Genomic DNA, 19,472 nt, shown 5'->3' with positions numbered 1-19,472 from the left:
GTGGACTTCCTGGTACTCAACAAATGTGTCTTTATAAAGAACTTGCCACATGATCTGTACTCATAAGGCCTTCTCCACCATGAATTCTCTGGAGCTAAACAAGATGAGATCTAATGATAGAGGCTTTCTCACATTCTGCACTCTTAAAGCCTTGACCCTGTATGAACTCTTTGGTATATATGGAGGTTAGAGCTGGAGCCAAAGAATTTCCCATAATAGGCCGGGCGCGGTGGCTCACGCCTGTAATCCCAGCACTTTGGGAGGCCGAAGCGGGTGGATCACGAGGTCAAGAGATCGAGACCATCCTGGTCCACATGGTGAAACCTCATCTCTATTAAAAATACAAAAATTAGCTGGGCATGGTGGTGCGTTCCTGTAATCCCAGCTACTCAGGAGGCTGAGGCAGGAGAATTGCCTGAACCCAGGAGGCGGAGGTTGCGGTGAGCCGAGATCGCGCCATTGCACTCCAGCCTGGGTAACAAGAGCGAAACTCCGACTCAAAAAAAAAAAAAAAAAAAAATTTCCCATAATTACTGCACTCATAAGACACAGCTTTGCTGTGAATTCTCTTGTGTAACTATAGAATAGTAGCTGTTATTAAAGGTATGCCAGCACTGACTGCACTCATATGGCTTTACTCCGGCATGGATTTTCTGATGCTGAAAAAGTATGTCTTTGCAGCAAAAGGCTTTCCCACAATTGCTGTACTTGCAATCCCTTTGTCCAGTGTGAAAGGCTTCCCCACTCTCATTGCTTCTGTGTGGCTCTTCCCCATTGAAAGGGGCCTGATGCTGCAAGAGTTCAGAGCTGATCAAGAAGTTTTTCCCACCCTCCTTGCAAGCGAAGACCTTCTGTGACATGTGGGTAAGCATCTAACCAGTTCACGGCACAATTCATTAATTTGTTCACCAGATCTATAATTTATTATGTCTCCTATGCATTGTACACTGTAACTCCATTATTCCAGCAACTCAAAACCCCATCCAAACACCAGGTTCATCTCACTGTTACAATCTGTAGGGTGTGTTATCCTTTGCATCACATTCAAATACTGTTCCTATAGCACAGAAAAACTAAACACAATATAAATTGTCTCCATCATTCACATCCAATATACAGGAGATCAGGGACACAGTGGAATGACATGGTCAAATTGCTGAAGAAATTACCATCAACCTAGATTTCTATCCACAATAGTATTTTTCAGGAAGAGCATAAAATAAGATTATATCTGGTCAAAAATTGTAAATTTAGTAGAAAAGTAACCCTAAAAGTTATCCTTAAGGCCAAAGGAAAGTGATTACAGCTGAAAGGTCTGCAGTGGTAGAAGGAATGAGAATCCAAGAGATAGATGCATCTGCAGATCAATACAATTACCTGTTATCTCTATACAGCATGAACAGTATCTCCTAATTGAGCAGAATAATAGAAATGCTATACTCCAATACAACACTCAATAACATCCTTTGTGTTCAAGAAAAGGGTAAAGGTATTAACAATTCTATGATAGGTTAGAGATGTGTTATAATTCTTATCTTAGACTAATGAATGAGTATATACATTTCAAACTAAAAGAAAATTAAGAATATTAATAATCTATACATATTTTTAAAGGAAAGCATAAAAAACAGCCCAGAAGAAAACCACAACATAAGATGCACTTAAAACCAAATATATTAGCTATCACATGAATTGAATACAGAATAAATGCTTGAGTAACTTTTAATGGATTAAAATAATCCAGTAATAGTTCATAAATTACACATCTAAGATATGTCACAGAAATATATGAAATAGAAATATGAAAAATGTATACTTTTAATTACTAAACACAGACACACAAAGATGTGTATTTGCATCTGGTAAGTAGGAATAAGGAAGAAAACACCAGGAAAATATACTTTACAGTTTATACACTGTTTAGAATTTTAGTATTACTTTTTATAAAGATGAGCGTTTCACTATGTTGCCCAGGCTGGTCTCGGACTCCTGGTGTCTGGCAATCCTCCTGCATAAGACTTCCAGAGTGCTGGGATTATAGGTGTGAGCCACTGCACCCGGCCTGTATACAATTTTTAAAATGAATTCAAATTACATTAAAAAAATTTACCATAATGAGAATAAAGAATTAAATATACAGACAAACCAGGATATTTTAATATTAGCTATCTCAGTAATGATTTCAAGAAGGCAGGTATAACATTGGTGACGTTCTATTAGATTCATACACCATAATGGACAAATCTGGACTGATACATACATAAAGAACAATGTTTTCTTTTAGCACAAACTGAATGAAAAAAAAAAAGACAATAGTATCAGAAAAAAAATTCCTCTTTAACTTTCATAGAATAAAACAGAAAATACAATCAGTGTAGAGAACAAAAGATTCCTTGAACTCCTGGTCTCAAGTGATCCTCCTGCCTCAGGCTCCCAAAATGTTGCAATTACAGGTGTAAGCCACCATGCCCAGCCTAGATACTTGATTTTTTAAAAATATGCTTGAAATTCAAATTACAAAATACTAAGTAATGCATGCACAAAGGAAACAAAAATTGAAGAATATTTTATTTGTAAAATAATGACAATACCAATTTCATAGGACTTTTGTAAGTAGTATAATAGGCAGTATGCTAACAAATTAGGAAAAGTAGACAGGGTCTGCCCTTAGAGTACGGGCTTGGGCTCATTACCTGATTTCTCTGTACCTCAGCATTGTCATCATTACATTGAAGGGGTCCCTGTGGTCCCTTAAAGTGCTCAAGCTCATTATTCACCATGCAATTTTGTTTGTTTTTAAATTACCATAGGATATTCAACCTGAAGTTTTGCTTTACGATGTGCCCACAATGTCATCTCTACATATTCTCATGAGATGCAGTTCATGAATTCTAAAGCAGTATCATTTAATGCCTGTGTTATTAGAGATAATTAGAAAGGTATATTAATTTCAAACATCTTTAAGAATAACAACATATCCAATTAATACAAAAAGCATCTCTATAGCATTATTTCATTAATATCAATTTTTAAATCAGCCAAAAATATAAAGGTACTATTAGTGATACACATTTAAGGTGTTGAACTGTGAAGAAAGTAAAAGGAATAAGGCAAAATTCTGCATCCTCTCAAGTGTAGGATGGAATTGGCAATCTGGCAGGCTCATGCCAAGCATGCTGATTTGTTGTATTATATAATCAAGGGACGGGGCTGAGTGTATTAGTTTATTACATTTATCATTTTTCCCATGTATCGTTCATGTATTATAAGTAAGTAAGATTGAGTGGACAAATCTAAATAATACATGTGTTTCCCATGTAATTCCTAGTAATGCAGAGAGAACATTCCCAGTAGCTTCTCAGGCACAAATTTGCCTTCTCTCAGTTAATACTACATAAATGTGACCATTATTTTGTCTTTATCATCATGTATGATGTTCGGTTATAAACTTAAAAACATAATTCTACAGTATTTGCTACTGTGTATCTGGCATGTCATTGCCACTCAAAAGTTTCTTTGGGAATGAGGCTATATATTTATTATTAATAATAAATCTATTTCAATGACTGCTGTGAAACCCAGGCTGAGTTAACAGTGATGAGCTCTGGCCAGGCACAGTGGCTCACGCCTATAATCCAACACTTTGGAATGCTGAGGCAGGAGTATCACTTGAGCCAAGGAGTTTATGACCAGGCTGGGCAACATAGGGAGACCTCGTCTCTACAAAAAATTTAAAAATTAGCCACCATGGTGGCTTGCATCTATGGTCTCAGTTACTAGGGAGGTCGAGGCAGGAGGACTGTTTAGGCAGGGAGGACAAGGCTAAGTGAGCTATGATTGCACCACTGCACTGTAGCCTGGGTGACAGAGCAAGACCCCATCAAAAAAAGAAAAAAGAAAAAAGCTCAAGCATGTCAGTTCAAAAAACATTTTTTTTTAAGATGATGAGTTCTGGAGGTTAACTACACCAACTCTAGATTTTCTGATTACAGTCACTACCTTTTCTCTCAACCTCATCTGGAAATCCAGAATCATGAGGCCTCAATCCTGACCTGTCATTCCTTGCCAATGCCAAAGCCAACTATGTGGGAAACTTTTTCAGAGAAGAAAACTTTGTCTTCGCAGAAGGTAAACTCTCTACTTTGCTCTATGAGGCAGAGAGCGACCTCAAACCACAAACAGGTTGGGACTTGAACAGGCCTGAACTCAAGTATTCTTTCCTGGGAAATTCACCCATCTTGTTGGATAAAAGCAGCAGTTTTAATCAGTATGTTTTCTTCTACTTAATTAGTTTCACAATTTACTTAAACATCTTACAAATGACTGTCAACTGAACTATTTACAGTTGTTATTATAAAGGTGTTTTAAATCTTTGTATACTTGATTTGCAGTAGCTTTAAAAGGAAAAAAAATCTTTGTATACACGTATGTTGTTATTTATTTGTTTGTTTACATGTATTTTGGTGTAAGAAAGCACTCAATCCTAATGAGTATGCCCCACTATGACTTGTTTGGTTATAAAATATAAGTATGTTTAAATTTAATATGAAAACCTTAAGTAACACCATATATAAACATTAACTCAAACAGATGTCAAAGCTTTGCAACATTGAGTTACACCAAATCTAATTAGACAGACAGGATGGGAGGCCAAGGTGGGAGGATCACTTGAGTTCAGGAAATCAAGATCAGCCTGGGCAATACAGTGAGACACCATATCTATAAAACAACAACAAAAATAGGATACCAAAGTACACAAACAACCAAAATGTTTTGGATTACATCAAAATTAAAAACTACTCTTCAGGATACACTGCTAAGATAATAAAAAGAACCCAAATACAGATAAATGGTTCGCAAAACATGTATCTGACAAATAACTAGCATTCAGAATATTAAAAGATAAAATGAATTCTTAAAATTTAAGGGTGAGAAGAAAAAAACAATTTAAAATGGGATAAAATATTTGGAAAGACAGGGCAGTGTGCAGTTGCTCATGCCTGTAATCCCAGTACTTTGGGAGGCTGAAGCGGGCCGATCACTTGAGGTCAGGAGTTTCTAGACCAGCCTGCCCAACATGGTGAAACCCATCTCTACTAAAAATACAAAAAATTTGCTGGGCTTGGTGGCAGGTGCCTGTAACCCCAGCTACTCAGGAGGCTGAGGCAGGAGAACCACTTCAACCCAGGAGGGGGAGGTTGCAGTAAGTGGAGAGCACGCCATTGTACTCCAGCCTGTGCAACAAGAGAGAAACTCCATCTCAAAAAACAAAAACAAAAACAAAAACAAAAACAAAACATTTGGACAGATAACTAAAGATATACGAAGAACGAACACATGAAAAAATGCTCACTATCAGTAGATATTTCAGCAACGCAATTTAAATCCACAACGAGACACCTCTAACACCTGTTAAATTGAAAAAATTAAAGCGTAACAAAACCAGTTGTTGACAAAGATGCAGAACTGGAGCTCCACAAAATACTGGTGAGAAATCAAAATGGTACGGCCATTTTAGAAAACAACTTGGCAGTCTCCTATACAGGTAATATACACACATCATATGACGCAGCAATTCTACTCCTAGTTATTTACAGAATACAAGTGAAAATGTTTCCAGCCAAATATCTGTAGCAAGAGAGTGACTTCAGCAAGAAGGCAGCTTAGCAGTCCCTAGATGGAGTCCCTCAGCAGTCCCTTCTCCCCACCCTACACAGCCAAAATAACAAGTAACTAGGTTTTAATGCAAGTAACTAAGGAAAGCACCAGAATAGGCCAAAGTTTGACCTATAAATAACGAAAACTCTGGTGAGCACAGAAACTCAGATGGCAGAGCAGAGAATGAAAGAAAACACCTGGCCTCCCCGACCCAATCCCCCAGTGAGGATCAGCTGAAAACCAGAAGGAACTTCTCCCTATGTGGAAAACGTGGCTGTGGCATAATAGCAGCATCCATCACCACCATAGACACCCACAGTCCTCACCACTGGGGTCTCCTGCAGCCCTCACAGGCACTAAGTTAGGCTGAGGGACCCGCCTGGAGTCCACACAGCTATGCTCCTGAGGAAGGAGCTGACTGGTGTCCTGCTCTGTGGCCTACACAGCTACTGTGCTGTTTATCTCGGAACTGCTGGAGTCTGTCCGGTTCCAGGGGTGAGTGCCCATGGCACCCCTTCATCCCTGAGGATAAGCCACCACCAACCATCCCCACCTGGTGGCCCAACATCTATAAGCAGCTTTTCCACCTTCCCGTGTGGGGCCATGCGGTGGCAGAGCTGCACCACCTACCCCTCAAGTCCCTATTCTAGGCTGCATCCTGTCACCTTAGACTAGAGCTGAAGCTTTGCACTCCCTCCTGGGAAAACAACGCTTTGGCAGATCTGCAACATCCACCTCTCACCATCCGCCTCTCAGTCTACTGCTCCCCAGACTGCCTTGTTTACAGGGACCTGAGCTGAAGCTGCACACCGCCTCCTGAGGAAAGGATGCCTTGGCGTAGCTCCTCCATCTACCCCTCCCAGTGGCTGCTGCATCCTGCCCCTCTAGGCCAGAGCTGAAGCAGTACTTTGCCTCCTGGGAAAACGGTACTTTGGCCATCGAGAGCAGTCATACCTCCCCAGTGCCTAAGCTGAAGCAGCACCCTGCCTCCCAGGTAGCTGTGTCTTGGCCATCCCAAGCAAACACTCAGCCCACTACCTAATCTGAAGCAGCTTGCTACATCTCAGAAAAATGGCGCCTGGGCCAACCTGAGGAGTCACACACCCTAGACCTGAGCCAAGAGGCACACAGCCCCCTGGAGATGCAGTGCCTTGCCCGAACTGAGTAGCTATGCATTCCTGGGCTGAGCTGACACGGTACCTCACATTCCAGGGAAACAAAGCAGGGCATGAGACAAGACACCCCACACTACAGGCCAAACAACTTTAGTACTGACTTTAGGGAGCTAGCTGGATAATCGGCTGCCAGGGGGCTAGCCTAGCCTCGTAAAGTATGACCTGCTGAGACAGCTCTCTCCCTGGGGAGTTGAGTCATCAGCAGGCGGCTCCCTATTACCCACATAAAAGCTGTGCTATGCCAGAAACCCGAGTTGCCAATGAGCCTGAATGGCTCAGGTTACCAAACTGCAGCCGTATCCTGCTTCCTTGGCCCAAAACTCCAGAGCACCACTTATTCCCCAGAGCTGGGCCTGTGCTGTACCCTGCCACCCAGAAACAAAATTGAAGCTACAACCTGGCCCTTCAGGCCCAAGCTGCTAGGGGGTACATCAGAGTCACAGATCCTGGCTCTGTGGTAAACCTACCTCCAATTCTACCACATGGAGCAAATCTCCAGCTCCAAACCCAGGTGCCACAATAGGTACAACGGATGCTGAGCCTAGAACCCCAGACCCACAGCTGCCCTGAGCACCTGCACCTGGAACCCAGAGCCACTAATCTGCCTATAGGCCACATGACACTTGACAACAACTAGTATCTTCATGGCTAAGTAATTTCATTGTGGGGCAAATGAAAACAGGACTCCAAAAAGCCCCTGCCATTAACAACCTATGTCACCACTGCCACAAACTTTTATAACCTAGGACACTAAGGCAAACAAAGTTACTGCCAACATTAAATACTGTTGACAGAGCTGAACAAAGACTATACCACCTCATCTATCTGGAAACAGTCAATCCACCCTTCTCAACTAGCACACTAAGGACCTCTAAGAAAGTGACCGTAGAAAAATGGGAAGAGGCCGTTGTTCCACCAGATGCACAGACATCAACGCAGGGACAAAAGAAACATGAAAAAGCAAGGAAATATGTTACCATGAAAGGAACACAATAACTCTCCAGTAACAAACTCTAATGAAAAGAAAATGACCAATTACAAAAAAAGGAATTCAAAGTAATGAGCTTTTAAAAACAATAAATTGGGAGGCCGAGGCGGGCAGATGATGAGGTCAAGAGATCGAGACCATCCTGGCCAACATGGTGAAACTCCGTCTCTACTAAAAAATACAAAAATTAGCTGGGCATGGTGGCGCATGACTGTAGTCCCAGCTACTCAGGAGGCTAAGGCAGGAGAATTGCTTGAACCCAGGAGGCGAAGGTTGCAGTGAGCCGAGATCGCGCCACTGTGCTACAGTCTGGTGCCTGGCAACAGAGCAACTCTGTCTCCAAAAAAAAAAAAAAAAAACCTCAATAAATCTGCTCAGATGTACTTTATATAGTAGGAAAACAACAAAACAAAACCAAAAAAACTCAACAAGGCTGGGTGCAGTGGCTCACGCCTGTAGTCCCAGCACTTTGGGAGGCCAAGGCGGGAGGGTCACTTGAGGTCAGGAGTTTGAGACCAGCCTGGCCAACATGGTGAAACTCTGTCTCTACTAAAAATACAAAAATTAACTGGGCATGGTGACACACACCTGAAGTCCCGGCTACTTGGGAGGCTGAGGCGGGTGAATCACCTAAGGTCAGGAGATTGAGACTAGCCTGGGCAACATGTTGAAACTCCATCTCTACCAAAAATACAAAAAAATTAGCCAGGCGTGGTGGTGGGTGCCTGTAATCCCAGCTACTCGGGAGGCTGAGGCAGGAGAATCACTTGAAGCCGAGAGGCGGAGAGTGCAGTGAGTCAAGATTGTACAACTGCATTCCAGCCTGGGCAACAAGAGCAAAATTCTGTCTCAAAAAAAAAAAAAGAAAGAAAAAAATATTTAATAAAAGAAAATAGGCTGGTTGCAGTGGCTCACATCTGTAATGCCAGCACTTTGGGAGGCCAAGGCAGGTGGATCACGAGGTCAGGAGTTCGAGACCAGTTTGGCCAACATAGTGAAACCCTGTCTCTACTAAAAATCCAAAAAATTAGCTGGGTGTGGTGGTGTGCGCCTGTAATCCCAGTTATTCAGGAGGCTGAGGCAGGAAAATCATGTGAACCCAGGAGGCGGAGGGTGCAGTGAGCCGAGACTACGCCATTGCACTCCAGCCTGGGTGACAGTGTGAGACTCTGTCTCAAAAAATAAAAAATAAAATAAAAATAAATAAAATAAAAAGACAAAAATGAAATAAAACAAAATAAAATAAATTTAATGAAATTATAGCTGCTAAGGAGATCATAACAAGATGAAAAATAAACTATTAGAAAAGTGAAAAAGTCAATGAAATAAAACTTCTCAAGCCTTTTGAGAGAGATATGGACATTGAGATCCAGGAAGCTCAAAGATCCCCAAAAAGGTCATCTCCAAGGCACATTATATTTGAACTAACAAAAGTCAAAGACAAAGACAGAAATCTAAAAGCACCACTAGAAAAGCGTCAAGTCACATATAAGGCAATCTTCATTAGACTAACAGCAGAAACACTCACGGACCAGCAAAAAAATGGGATGATACATCCAAAATCCTGAAAGAAAAAATATTGGTCAAAAATACTACACACAGCAAATCAATCCATCAGAAATCAGGTAGAAATAGCCAGGTGCAGTGGTTCACGTCTGTAATCCCAGTACTTTGGGATCCTGAAGCAGACAAATTACTTTAGTTCAGGAGTTCAAGACCAGCCTGGCCTACACGGTGAAACCCCGTCTCTACAAAAAATAACCAGGCATGATAGCATGCGCCTATAATCCCATCTGCTCCAGAGGGTGAGACAGGAGAATCGCTTGAACCTGGGAGGTGGAGGTTGCAGTGAGCCAAGATGCCATTTAACAACAACAACAACAAAAAAAAAAAAAAAAAGAAATTAGGTAGAAATATAGTGTGTCTCAGGCAAACAAAAATTAAGGGAATTTATCACCACTATACCAGCCTTTCAAGAAATGATCAAGGGAATGCTATATCTGGAAATAAAAAGAGAATAATCATCATTATGTAACCACATAAAACTATAAGACTCACTGGCAGAGCAGACACACAAAGAAAAAAGAGAAAAAATCAAATCTTATCACTACAGAAAAAACAAAACAATGATAAAAAATAAGAGATGAAGAAAAGAACAAAGGACATACAAAACATTCTGAAAACAACACAATAAAAGGCGTGAGTCTTCCACCTAAAAATAAAAACCTTGAGGTAAACAGATTAAATTCCTACCTTAAAAGATATATGCTAAATGGGTATTTTAAATGACCCAACTATATGCTACCTACAAGAAACTCACTTCACCCCTAAAGACACAAATATGGCCAGATGCAGTGGCTCACACCTATAATCCCAGCACTTTGGGAGGCCAAGGTGGGTCAATCACCTGAGGTCAGGAGTTCAAGACCAGCCTGGCCAACATAGTGAAACCCTGTCTCTACTAAAAATACAAAAATTAGCCAGGCATGGTGGTGCATGCCTGTAGTCCAGGCTACTCGGGAGACTGAGGCAGGAGAATTGCTTAAATCTGGGAGGTGGAGGTTGCAGTGAGCCAAGATAGCATCACTGCACTCCAGCCTGGGCAACGGAGCAAGACTCTTGTCTTTAAAAAAAAAAAAAAAAAAAAAAAAAGAGAAAGACACAAATAAACTGAAAGTGAAGGAACAGAATACATTCCATGCAAATGGAAACCGAAGGCAAACAGGAGTAGCTATATATTTTTTTCTTTCTTTTTTTTTTAACCATAATCATGACTACATAAGGAGTACCTATACTTAGAATAGATAAGAGACTTTGTATCAAAAACAGTAGGGATGAAATCAGGAAGAGGATACAAAAATTGTAAATATATATGCACCCAATATCAGAGCACCCAGATATGTAAGGCAAATATTATCAGATCTAAAGGGAAAGACAGACTCCATTACAATAATACTTGGGGACTTCAACACCCCACTTTCAGCAATGGGCAAATCATATACACAGAAAATCAACAAAGAAACATTGAGTTTAAACTGACTTTAGACCAAAAGGACTTAAAAGACACTGACGGTTCTTTTCATCCAACAGCTACAGAACACACATTTTTTTTTTCATAAGCACATGCAATATTTTCAAGGACAGACCGCATGGTAAGCCACAAAACAAATCACAAAAATTAAAAGAATTAAAATCACATCAAGTACCTTTCTAACCACAAGGAAATAAAACTAGAAATCAATAACAAGAGGAACTTTTAAAACAGTACAAATAAATGGAAATTAAGTAACATGATTCTGAACGACCAATGCATAAATGAAGAAATTAAGAAAAAAAATTAATGTCTTAAAATGAATGCAAATAGAAACTCAACATGTAAAAATGTATGGGATGCAGCAAGAGGAGTTTTAAGAGGAAAATATATAGCAATAAACACCCATATCAAAAACAAGAAAGATCTGGCTGGGTGTGGTGGCTCACACCTGAAACCCCAGTGCTTTTGGAGGCCAAGGCAGAAGGATGACTTAACGCCGGGAGTTCAAGACCAGCATGGGTAATACAGCAAGACACTATCTCTACAGAAAAAAAAAAAAAAAAAAAAATTTAGCTGGTCATGGTAGTGCATGCCTGTAGTTCTAGCTATTCTGGAGGCAGAGGTGAGAGAATCGCTTGAGCCCAGGAGTTCAGAACTGAGGTGTGAGGATCACTTGAGCCCAGAAGTTTGAAGTGATTGTGCTACTACACTCCAGCTTAGGCAACGGATTAAGACCCTGTCTCTTAAAAAAAGAAAAAATAAAATCTAACAATGCTTCTTAAGGAAGTAGAAAAGAACAAACCAAACCCAAAATTACAAGGAAAGAAATAACAAAGATCAGAACAGAAATAAATAAAACTGAGACTTAAAAAAATTCAAAGGATCAATGAAATGAAAAGTTGGTTTTTTGAAAAGATGATAAACCATTAGACTAACCAAGAGATAAGACCCACATAAAATCAAACACAACAAAAATAGAGTCATTAGAGACTATTATATACAACTGCAAATCAAAAAATTGGAAAACCTACAGAAGACAAATTCCTGGACACATACAACCCATCAGGATTGAACCCAGAAGAGAAAACTTGAACTGACCAATTCTGAGTAACAAGATTGAATCAGTAATAAAAAGTCACCCATCAAAGGAAAGTCCACGATGATGGCTTCACTGCTGAATGCTTCCAAATATTTTAGAAAAATTAAATATGAATTCTTCTCAAACTTTCCCAGAATAATGAAGAGGGAATTACTCTAAACTCATTCCACAAGCCAGCATTACCATGATATAAGCACCAGACAAGGACACACACATGCAAAAGAAAACTACAGGTCAATATTCCCGATGAACATAAATGTAAAAATCCTCAAGAAAATACTAGCCAATCAAATCAAAAAATACATCAAAAAGATTGTTTACCATGACCAAGTGAATTTGATTGCAGGGATGCAAGTATGGTTCAACATATACAAAGCAATAAACATGATACATCAACAGAATGAAGAACAAAAATGATGTGATCCTCTCCATAGATGGAGAAAAAGCCTCTGGTAACATTCAATATCCCTTCATGATGAAAACTCTTAACAAATTATACATATTAATAGAAATAATGTACCTCAACATAATAAAGGTAATAAATAACAAACCCACAGCTAATATCATGCATAATGGGAAAGAGCTGAAAGCTTTCTCTCTACAATCTGAAACAAATAAAGGTGTGAAAGTGGGTATACTTTTTTAAAACAAAGTAGAGGAAGTCTGAGATAGAGGAATCAGGCAAGAGAAATAAATAAAGGGCATGCGAATAAGAAAGATCAAGTCGAATTATCCCTGTATGCACATGACAGGATCAGAAAACCCTAAACTCCAAAAGTAGCACCAAAAAACCTTAGGACTGATAAACAAATTCACTGAAGTTACAGGATATAAAATCAACATGCAAAAATCAATAGCACTTCTATACACCAACAATGAATTAGCTGAAAAAGAAATTAAGAAAGCAATCCCATTTACAGTATTTCACCAAAAATAAAACACCAAGAATACAAGGAAACTACATAATACTGATGAAGTAAGTCACAGAGGGCACACATAAAAATGGAAGAACATCCCATGGTCATGGATTGTAATAGTTAATATTATAAACACGAACATACTTTCCTGTAAGAGACAGCTTATTAAAAAAAATGAACATACTACCTCAAATGAACTATAGATTCCATGTACTCTCTAACAAAATACCAATAACATTTTTCACAGAAATAGAAAGTAATCCTAAAATTCATATAACATCACAAAAGATACTGAATATCCACAGCAATCCTGAGCAAAAATAACAAAATGGTAGGTATCACACTAACTGACCTTGAAATATACTACAAAGCGATGGTAATCGAAACTGCATGGTATGGGAAATTTTAAAAAACCACACAGACCAATGGAACAAAACAGAGCCCAGGAATAAATCCCATTTACAGCCAACTGATTTCTAACAAAGGCACAAAGAACATTCATTGAGAATAGGATAGTCTCTTCAATAAATGGTGCTGGGACACTGGATATTCATATGCATATGCAGGAGAATGAAACTAGACTCTTATCTTTCACCATATGCAAAAATCAACTCAAAACACCAAGTATGCTGGCTCATAACTGTAATCCCAGCTACTCAGAAGGCTGAGTTTACAGGCTCACTTGAGTCCAGGAGTTCAGGACCAACGTGGTGAGACCATGTTTCTAAAAAATAATTAAACAGCAAAAACAAAAGTTGGGAATGTATTTTTAGGGCAATTTGAATCTATGCTTGTGGGATAAATAACTCAAAATGATTTAAAAACTTAAATGTTAAGAGCAAAAACTATGAAACTACTAGAAGAGAACAGAAAATACTTCAGGATACTGGTCTGGGCAAAGATTTTATAAAGACCTAAAAATCAAGGTAACAAAAGCACAAATAAACAAATGGATTATGTTAAACTAAAAAACTTTTGCACAGCAAAGGAAACAGAATGAAAACAAGCAGAATGGGATAAAATATTTGCAAACTATTCATCTGAAAGGGATTAATATCTAGAATACACAAGGAACTCAATAGCAATTTAAAAAAATCTGATTTTAAAATGGGCAAGTAAGGTGAATAGATATCCCTCAAAAGGAGATACACAAATGGCCAAGTATATGAAAAAATGCTCAACATAGCTAATCAGGGAAATGCAAATCAAAACCACAATGAGATATAATTTCACCTCAGTTAGGACGGCTGTTACCAAAGATAAAAAATAAAAAATGCTGCTGAGAACATGGAAAAGGGGGAACTCTTATATATGGCTGGCAGGAATGTTAATTAGTATAGCCACATGGAAAACAGTATGGATGTTCCTCAAAAAACTAAAACTACAGCCAGGCACGGTGGTATGCACCTGTAGTCCCAGCTACTCAGGAGGCTGATGTGGAGGACTGCTTGAGCCCAAGAGTCTGAGACCAGCCTGAGCAATACAGTAAGACCCCATTTTAAAAAATTAAACAAAAGTTAAAAAATACAACTATCATATGATCCAGTGGTAATGATCTATACCACTACTGGGCATATATCCAAGAAAAAAAAATCCGTATGTCAAAGATCTACACTCCTATGTTTATTGAAACACTATTCATAATAGCTAAGAAATTAATCTAAATGTCTATTAACAGATGAATGGAGAAAGAAAACATGGCATATATACACAATGGAATACTACTCAGCCATGAAAAATAAACCTGTCACTCACAGCAACATGAATGAGCTTTAAAGACATTAAGTAAGTTAGGCACAGAAAGAGAAATACTTCATGTTTCTACCATTATGGAAGCATAAAACATTGAGTAGAATGGTGGTTACCAGAGGCTAGGAAGGATAGCAGGGAGGCGGATAGAGATTGGTTAACAAATATAAAATTACAGCAAGTGAAATTCCATCTGAATAAGTTCTAGTGTCCTGTGGCACTGTAGGATGAGTACAATTGGCAACAATTCATTTTATAATTTCAAATAGCTAGAAGAGCAGATTGTGAATGTTTCTAAACACAAAGAAATGATAAATGCTTGAGAAGATGGATATGCTAATTACCCTGATTTGATCTTTACTCTTTGCACACATGTATTGAAATATCATGTTGAACCCCATAAACATTATGTGTCAATTAAAAATAATAAACAAAAAGAATACCAAAAGAGAAATTCCAAAATATTCTTATAAAACATATTATGACTGGACTAAATCCATGGTGACAACCACCTGCATATACACATGCAGGTTTACCTGATAAAATTCCAGCCACTTTATAGTCAGCCTTCACACAGTCTTCTGTAAGACTGAAAATGAGATTCCTTCTCTGTTTATTTTGAGTTTATCCTTTAACTTAATTTAGCTACACGTTTGATTTCATTTTTAGTTTCAAATTGACCTCTAAAAAACTGTTGAGGTGAACTTTGAACTCTTTACTCTCCCCAAAGAGGAGTAAAGAAGCTGAGAAACCACAATCAGAGGGAACAATCAGGACCCCCTCACCACGATTACATTATGTACAAACAGCTACAATTTCATCTCCATCCCACAGAAAAATAAAGAAAAAGAAAGTCGATACAGATCAAGAAAAAAGTATGTGTACTGGATGGTTAAAGACACATGGAGAAACTTTTTTTTTTTTAAATCAAAGCATCTTAAGTATGCAGTAAAATGTGCCCATTCATTGTACATCCTTATCTCCTTAAATGCAAAAGTATATCATAACTCAAGCCTCCATCTTTCTCATAAAGGTGTATGCTTCTGCTCTTCAAGACTGGAAACAATGCTGTGGAACAAAGTAGGCTTTCACAAAATGTCTTCAAACAAACCATCTGTCTAACTGTCCTGACACTGGACAGCAGTGAATGTATACACAGGGAAAATAAAGGGGATGAGGCCCTTTTGTTTCTGAAACATTTCCCTCTCCCAGATAAAATAAGGAGGGGATGACAAATTGCCATGGGCTTGTCAGGGAAGTCTGAAAGAAGCTGTGCTTCCATTTCTTTCTCTTCCCTATGTCTCCTCCTCCTTTGTTTGAATGTCCCTGAGATAACATTTCACTGTAAACTAACAAGAAAGATGTGGCTGAAGGTTTTCTTAAGTGCACAATAACCATTGGGTCTCTCTCATGGGTGAATTATCAAGTGTAGAATAAGACTCTTGATGGTGTCAATTTCTAACATAATTGTTTAGATGACAAATGATGATCTAAAATAGGTTTTCCCACAGAGATGATGCTGATTGAGTTTCTCTTCACTACGAATGACCAGATGGTAAGATGTTTCCTCTCACCACAGATTTTCTTCAGTGGTTACATTAAAAAACTCTTTCCCTAACAGGAATTCTTGGATGTTGACTGAAGTGTGTGTAAAAAGTCTTCCCGCATCTGTTACAATGGTAGGGTTTCTTCCAGTATGAACTCATCGATGTCAAGTGAGGAGGAATGAGCGGCCATTGAAGGCGTTTCCACATCCACTGCACTCACTGGGCTACTCTCAGTGTGGATCATGGACTGTTGAATGAAATCTGTGCTCTGGCAAGAAACGTTCCCACTCTGGATGTGTTCATGGGACTTCTCTGCAGTGTGAATCCGCTGGTGCCTTGTGAGGGGTGACCTGCGGTTGAAGGCCTTCCCACACTCCACACACTCATAGGGCTTCTCTCCAGTGTGGATGCTGAAGTGTCGAATGAGGTTTGTGGTCCGACAAAACGCTTTCCCACATTGGATGCATACATAGGGCTTCTCTCCAGTATGAATCCACTGGTGCCTTGTGAGCCCTGACATGCGGGTAAAAGCCTTTCCACACTGTAAACACTCATAGGGCTTCTCTCCAGTGTGGATGTTGAAGTGTCGAATGAGGTCTTTTCGAATGCTAAAGGCTTTCCCACATTCTTTGCACTGAAAAGGTTTTTCTCCAGTGTGGGCTCTTTCATGCAAGACATAGGTGGAATAGTGAGTGAAAGCCTTTCCACACTGACTGCACACAAAGGGCTTCTCCCCAGTGTGAATCCGCTCATGCTGCTTGAGGTGTGACCTGCAATTGAAGGCCTTCCCACACTCAAGGCACTTAAAGGGCTTCTCCCCAGTATGGATAAAGAAGTGTTGAAGGAGGGCTGTACTCTCATAAAAGCCTTTTCCACATTCACTGCATGTGAAGGGTCTTTTCTCATTGTGGCTCTTGTTATGCAAGACAAAATTGGAGCGGTAGGTAAAGGCCTTTCCACATTCATTGCACACAAAAGGTTTCTCTCCACTGTGAACCCGCTGGTGCCGTGTAAGGTGTGACCCGCGGTTGAAGGTCCTTCCACAATCACTGCACACAAAAGGCTTATCTCCATTGTGAGTCCGCTGGTGTCGTGTGAGGTGTGACCTGCGGTTGAAGTCTTTCCCACACTCCATGCATTTATAGGGCTTTTCCCCAGTATGGATGATGTGATGCTGAAGGAGGTGTTTGGTCTTACCGAAGGCTTTCCCACATTCTGGGCAATCATAGGGCTTCACCTGAGTGTGAATCTGCTCATGCTGAACAAGGAAGCAATTCTGATTAAACACTTCCTCGAATTTATAGGAATTTTCCCCTTCATGAATCAAGGAATCTGTAACTGGTCCATATGACTCAAATCCATAGAGAGCATCTACTGGTGAGACTTGTTTCTGTAGAATCATTGAACACATACCATCAGCTGTCACCAAACCTTCATGTTCAAGGCTCATTTCCCCGTGGAGGTTCTCACTCTGTGGGTCTGTCCCTGGTCTCCAGAGGTCTTCCTGCATTTCAGATGGCCCATCCTGATCCATGGTCTGCCCCCACTGGGAGTATCCTGGGACTCCCTGTGCCAGTTGTTCCTGGAGTGAGACTTCCTCAGGCAAGGCCGGGTGAGAAGGGTTAGGCTCTAAGGTCTCAGGTTTTGTGCTGTCACCTGAAGGGAATACAATACACAAAAGAGCATATTAAGATAGTATAGAAGAAATGAAACCACCATTTCGATGAGAAAAGTAAGATGAAAATAGTGATGATTTGAAAATAGCTATGATTTGGCCGGGCGCAGTGGATCATGCCTGTAATCCCAGCACTTTGAGAGGCCAAGGTGAGCAGATCATGAGGTCAAGAAATCAAGACCATCCTGGCTAACAGGGTGAAATCCCATCTCTACTAAAAGTACAAAAAATTAGCCAGGAGTGGTGGCATGCACCTGTAGTCCCAGCTACTCAGGAGGCTGAGGTAGGAGAATTGCTTGAACCTGGGAGGTGGAGGTTGCAGTGAGTTGAGACTCTGCCACTGTACTCCAGCCTGGGCAACAGAGCGAGACCCCTTTTAAAATAAAATAATAAAATAAAAAAATAAAATAGGGGTCACGGTGGCTCATGCCAGTTGTCCTGGCACTTGAGGAGCCGAGGCTATGTGTTTGAGGCCAACCAACCTGGGCAACATAAGAACCTCTCATTCATTAAAAAATAAATAAATAAAAGAGAAAGAAAAAGAAAAATAAATAAATATAAAATAAAATAGCTATGATTTGATGTGCTGGGTATGGTGGCTCATGTCTGTAATCCTAGCACTTTGGGAGGCTGAGACGAGTGGATCACTTGAGGTCAGGAATTCAAGATCAGCCTAGCCAACATGGTGAAATCCTGTATCTACTAAAAATACAAAAATTGGCCAGGCATGGTGGCGGGCACCTATAATCCCAGCTACTTGGGAGGCTAAGACAGGAGAATCGCTTGAACCTGGGAGCTGCAGGTTGCAGTGAGTCGAGATTGAGCTACCGCACTCCAGCCTGGGTGACAGAGGGAAACCCATCTCAAAAAAAGGTCAGGAGTGGTGGCTTACACCTGTAATTCCAGCACTTTGGTCTGGGAGGCTGAGGTGGGTAGATCCCAGGTGATCTGCCCACCTCAGCTTCCAAGGTAGCTGGGACTACAGGCATATGCCACCATGCCTGGCTTATTTTTTTTTTTTTTGAGATGGAGCCTCACTCTGTTGCCTAGGCTGGAGTGCAGTGGCGTGATGTCAGCTCACTGCAACTTCTGCCTCTTGGGTTCATGCGATTCTCCTGAATCAGCCTCCCAAGTAACTGGGATTACAGGTGTGCACCACCATGCTGGGCTAATTGTTTTGTATTTTCAGTAGAGATGGGGTCTCATCATATTGGCCGGACTGGTTCGGAACATCTGACCTCAGGTGATCTGCCCACCTAGGAATTCCAACACGCTGGAATTACAGGTGTGAGTCACCACACCTGGCCAAAATTTTTTTTTTTTTTTTTTAAAGAGATGGGGTTTCACCATGTTGCCAAGTCTCGAATTCCTGGCCTCAAGCAATCCGCCCACTTCTGCCTCCAAAGTGCTGGGATTACAGGCATGAGTCACCATGCTTAGCCAACTCTTGAAATTTTAAAAGAGAAGCGCAGAGTTAGAAGCTCAAGCAGAGTACAGAGTGTCTAGAATAGAGATCCCCACTCACAGTCAAGATGAGACTAGGTGAATATCATAATGATGACACTGTACTGTGAGCTTGCTCAAAGCAAGATGTCAAGATGCTACAAGAGGCCAGGGAAGGGGCACTTAA

At 40.2% G+C, this 19,472-nt stretch overlaps 1 protein-coding gene across 4 annotated transcripts in view; it reads right to left on the bottom strand.

Moving 5' to 3' along the window:
* ZNF460 (zinc finger protein 460) overlaps positions 1–19,472 on the bottom strand; it is a 107,562-nt gene that overhangs the window by 79,483 nt on the left and 8,607 nt on the right. For 3 of the 4 annotated variants that reach the window (XM_064367367.1, XM_064367368.1, XM_064367365.1), the window contains exon 3: positions 897–17,823. In XM_064367367.1, the coding sequence (XP_064223437.1) occupies positions 16,292–17,823 (1,532 nt within the window). In that variant the 3' untranslated portion in view covers positions 897–16,291. Of the gene's footprint in view, positions 1–896; positions 17,824–19,472 lie in introns of those variants that run through there. The other variant, XR_010339074.1, reaches the window with a different exon arrangement.

The sequence above is a fragment of the Aotus nancymaae genome, unplaced genomic scaffold (assembly GCF_030222135.1).
Source record: "Aotus nancymaae isolate 86718 unplaced genomic scaffold, 86718_ANA_hifiasm-v0.15.2.pri h1tg000069l, whole genome shotgun sequence".
NCBI classification, from domain to species: Eukaryota; Metazoa; Chordata; class Mammalia; order Primates; family Aotidae; genus Aotus; species Aotus nancymaae.
The sequence above is the reverse complement of the archived record's forward strand: the minus strand, read 5'-3'. Positions and strand labels throughout refer to the sequence as shown.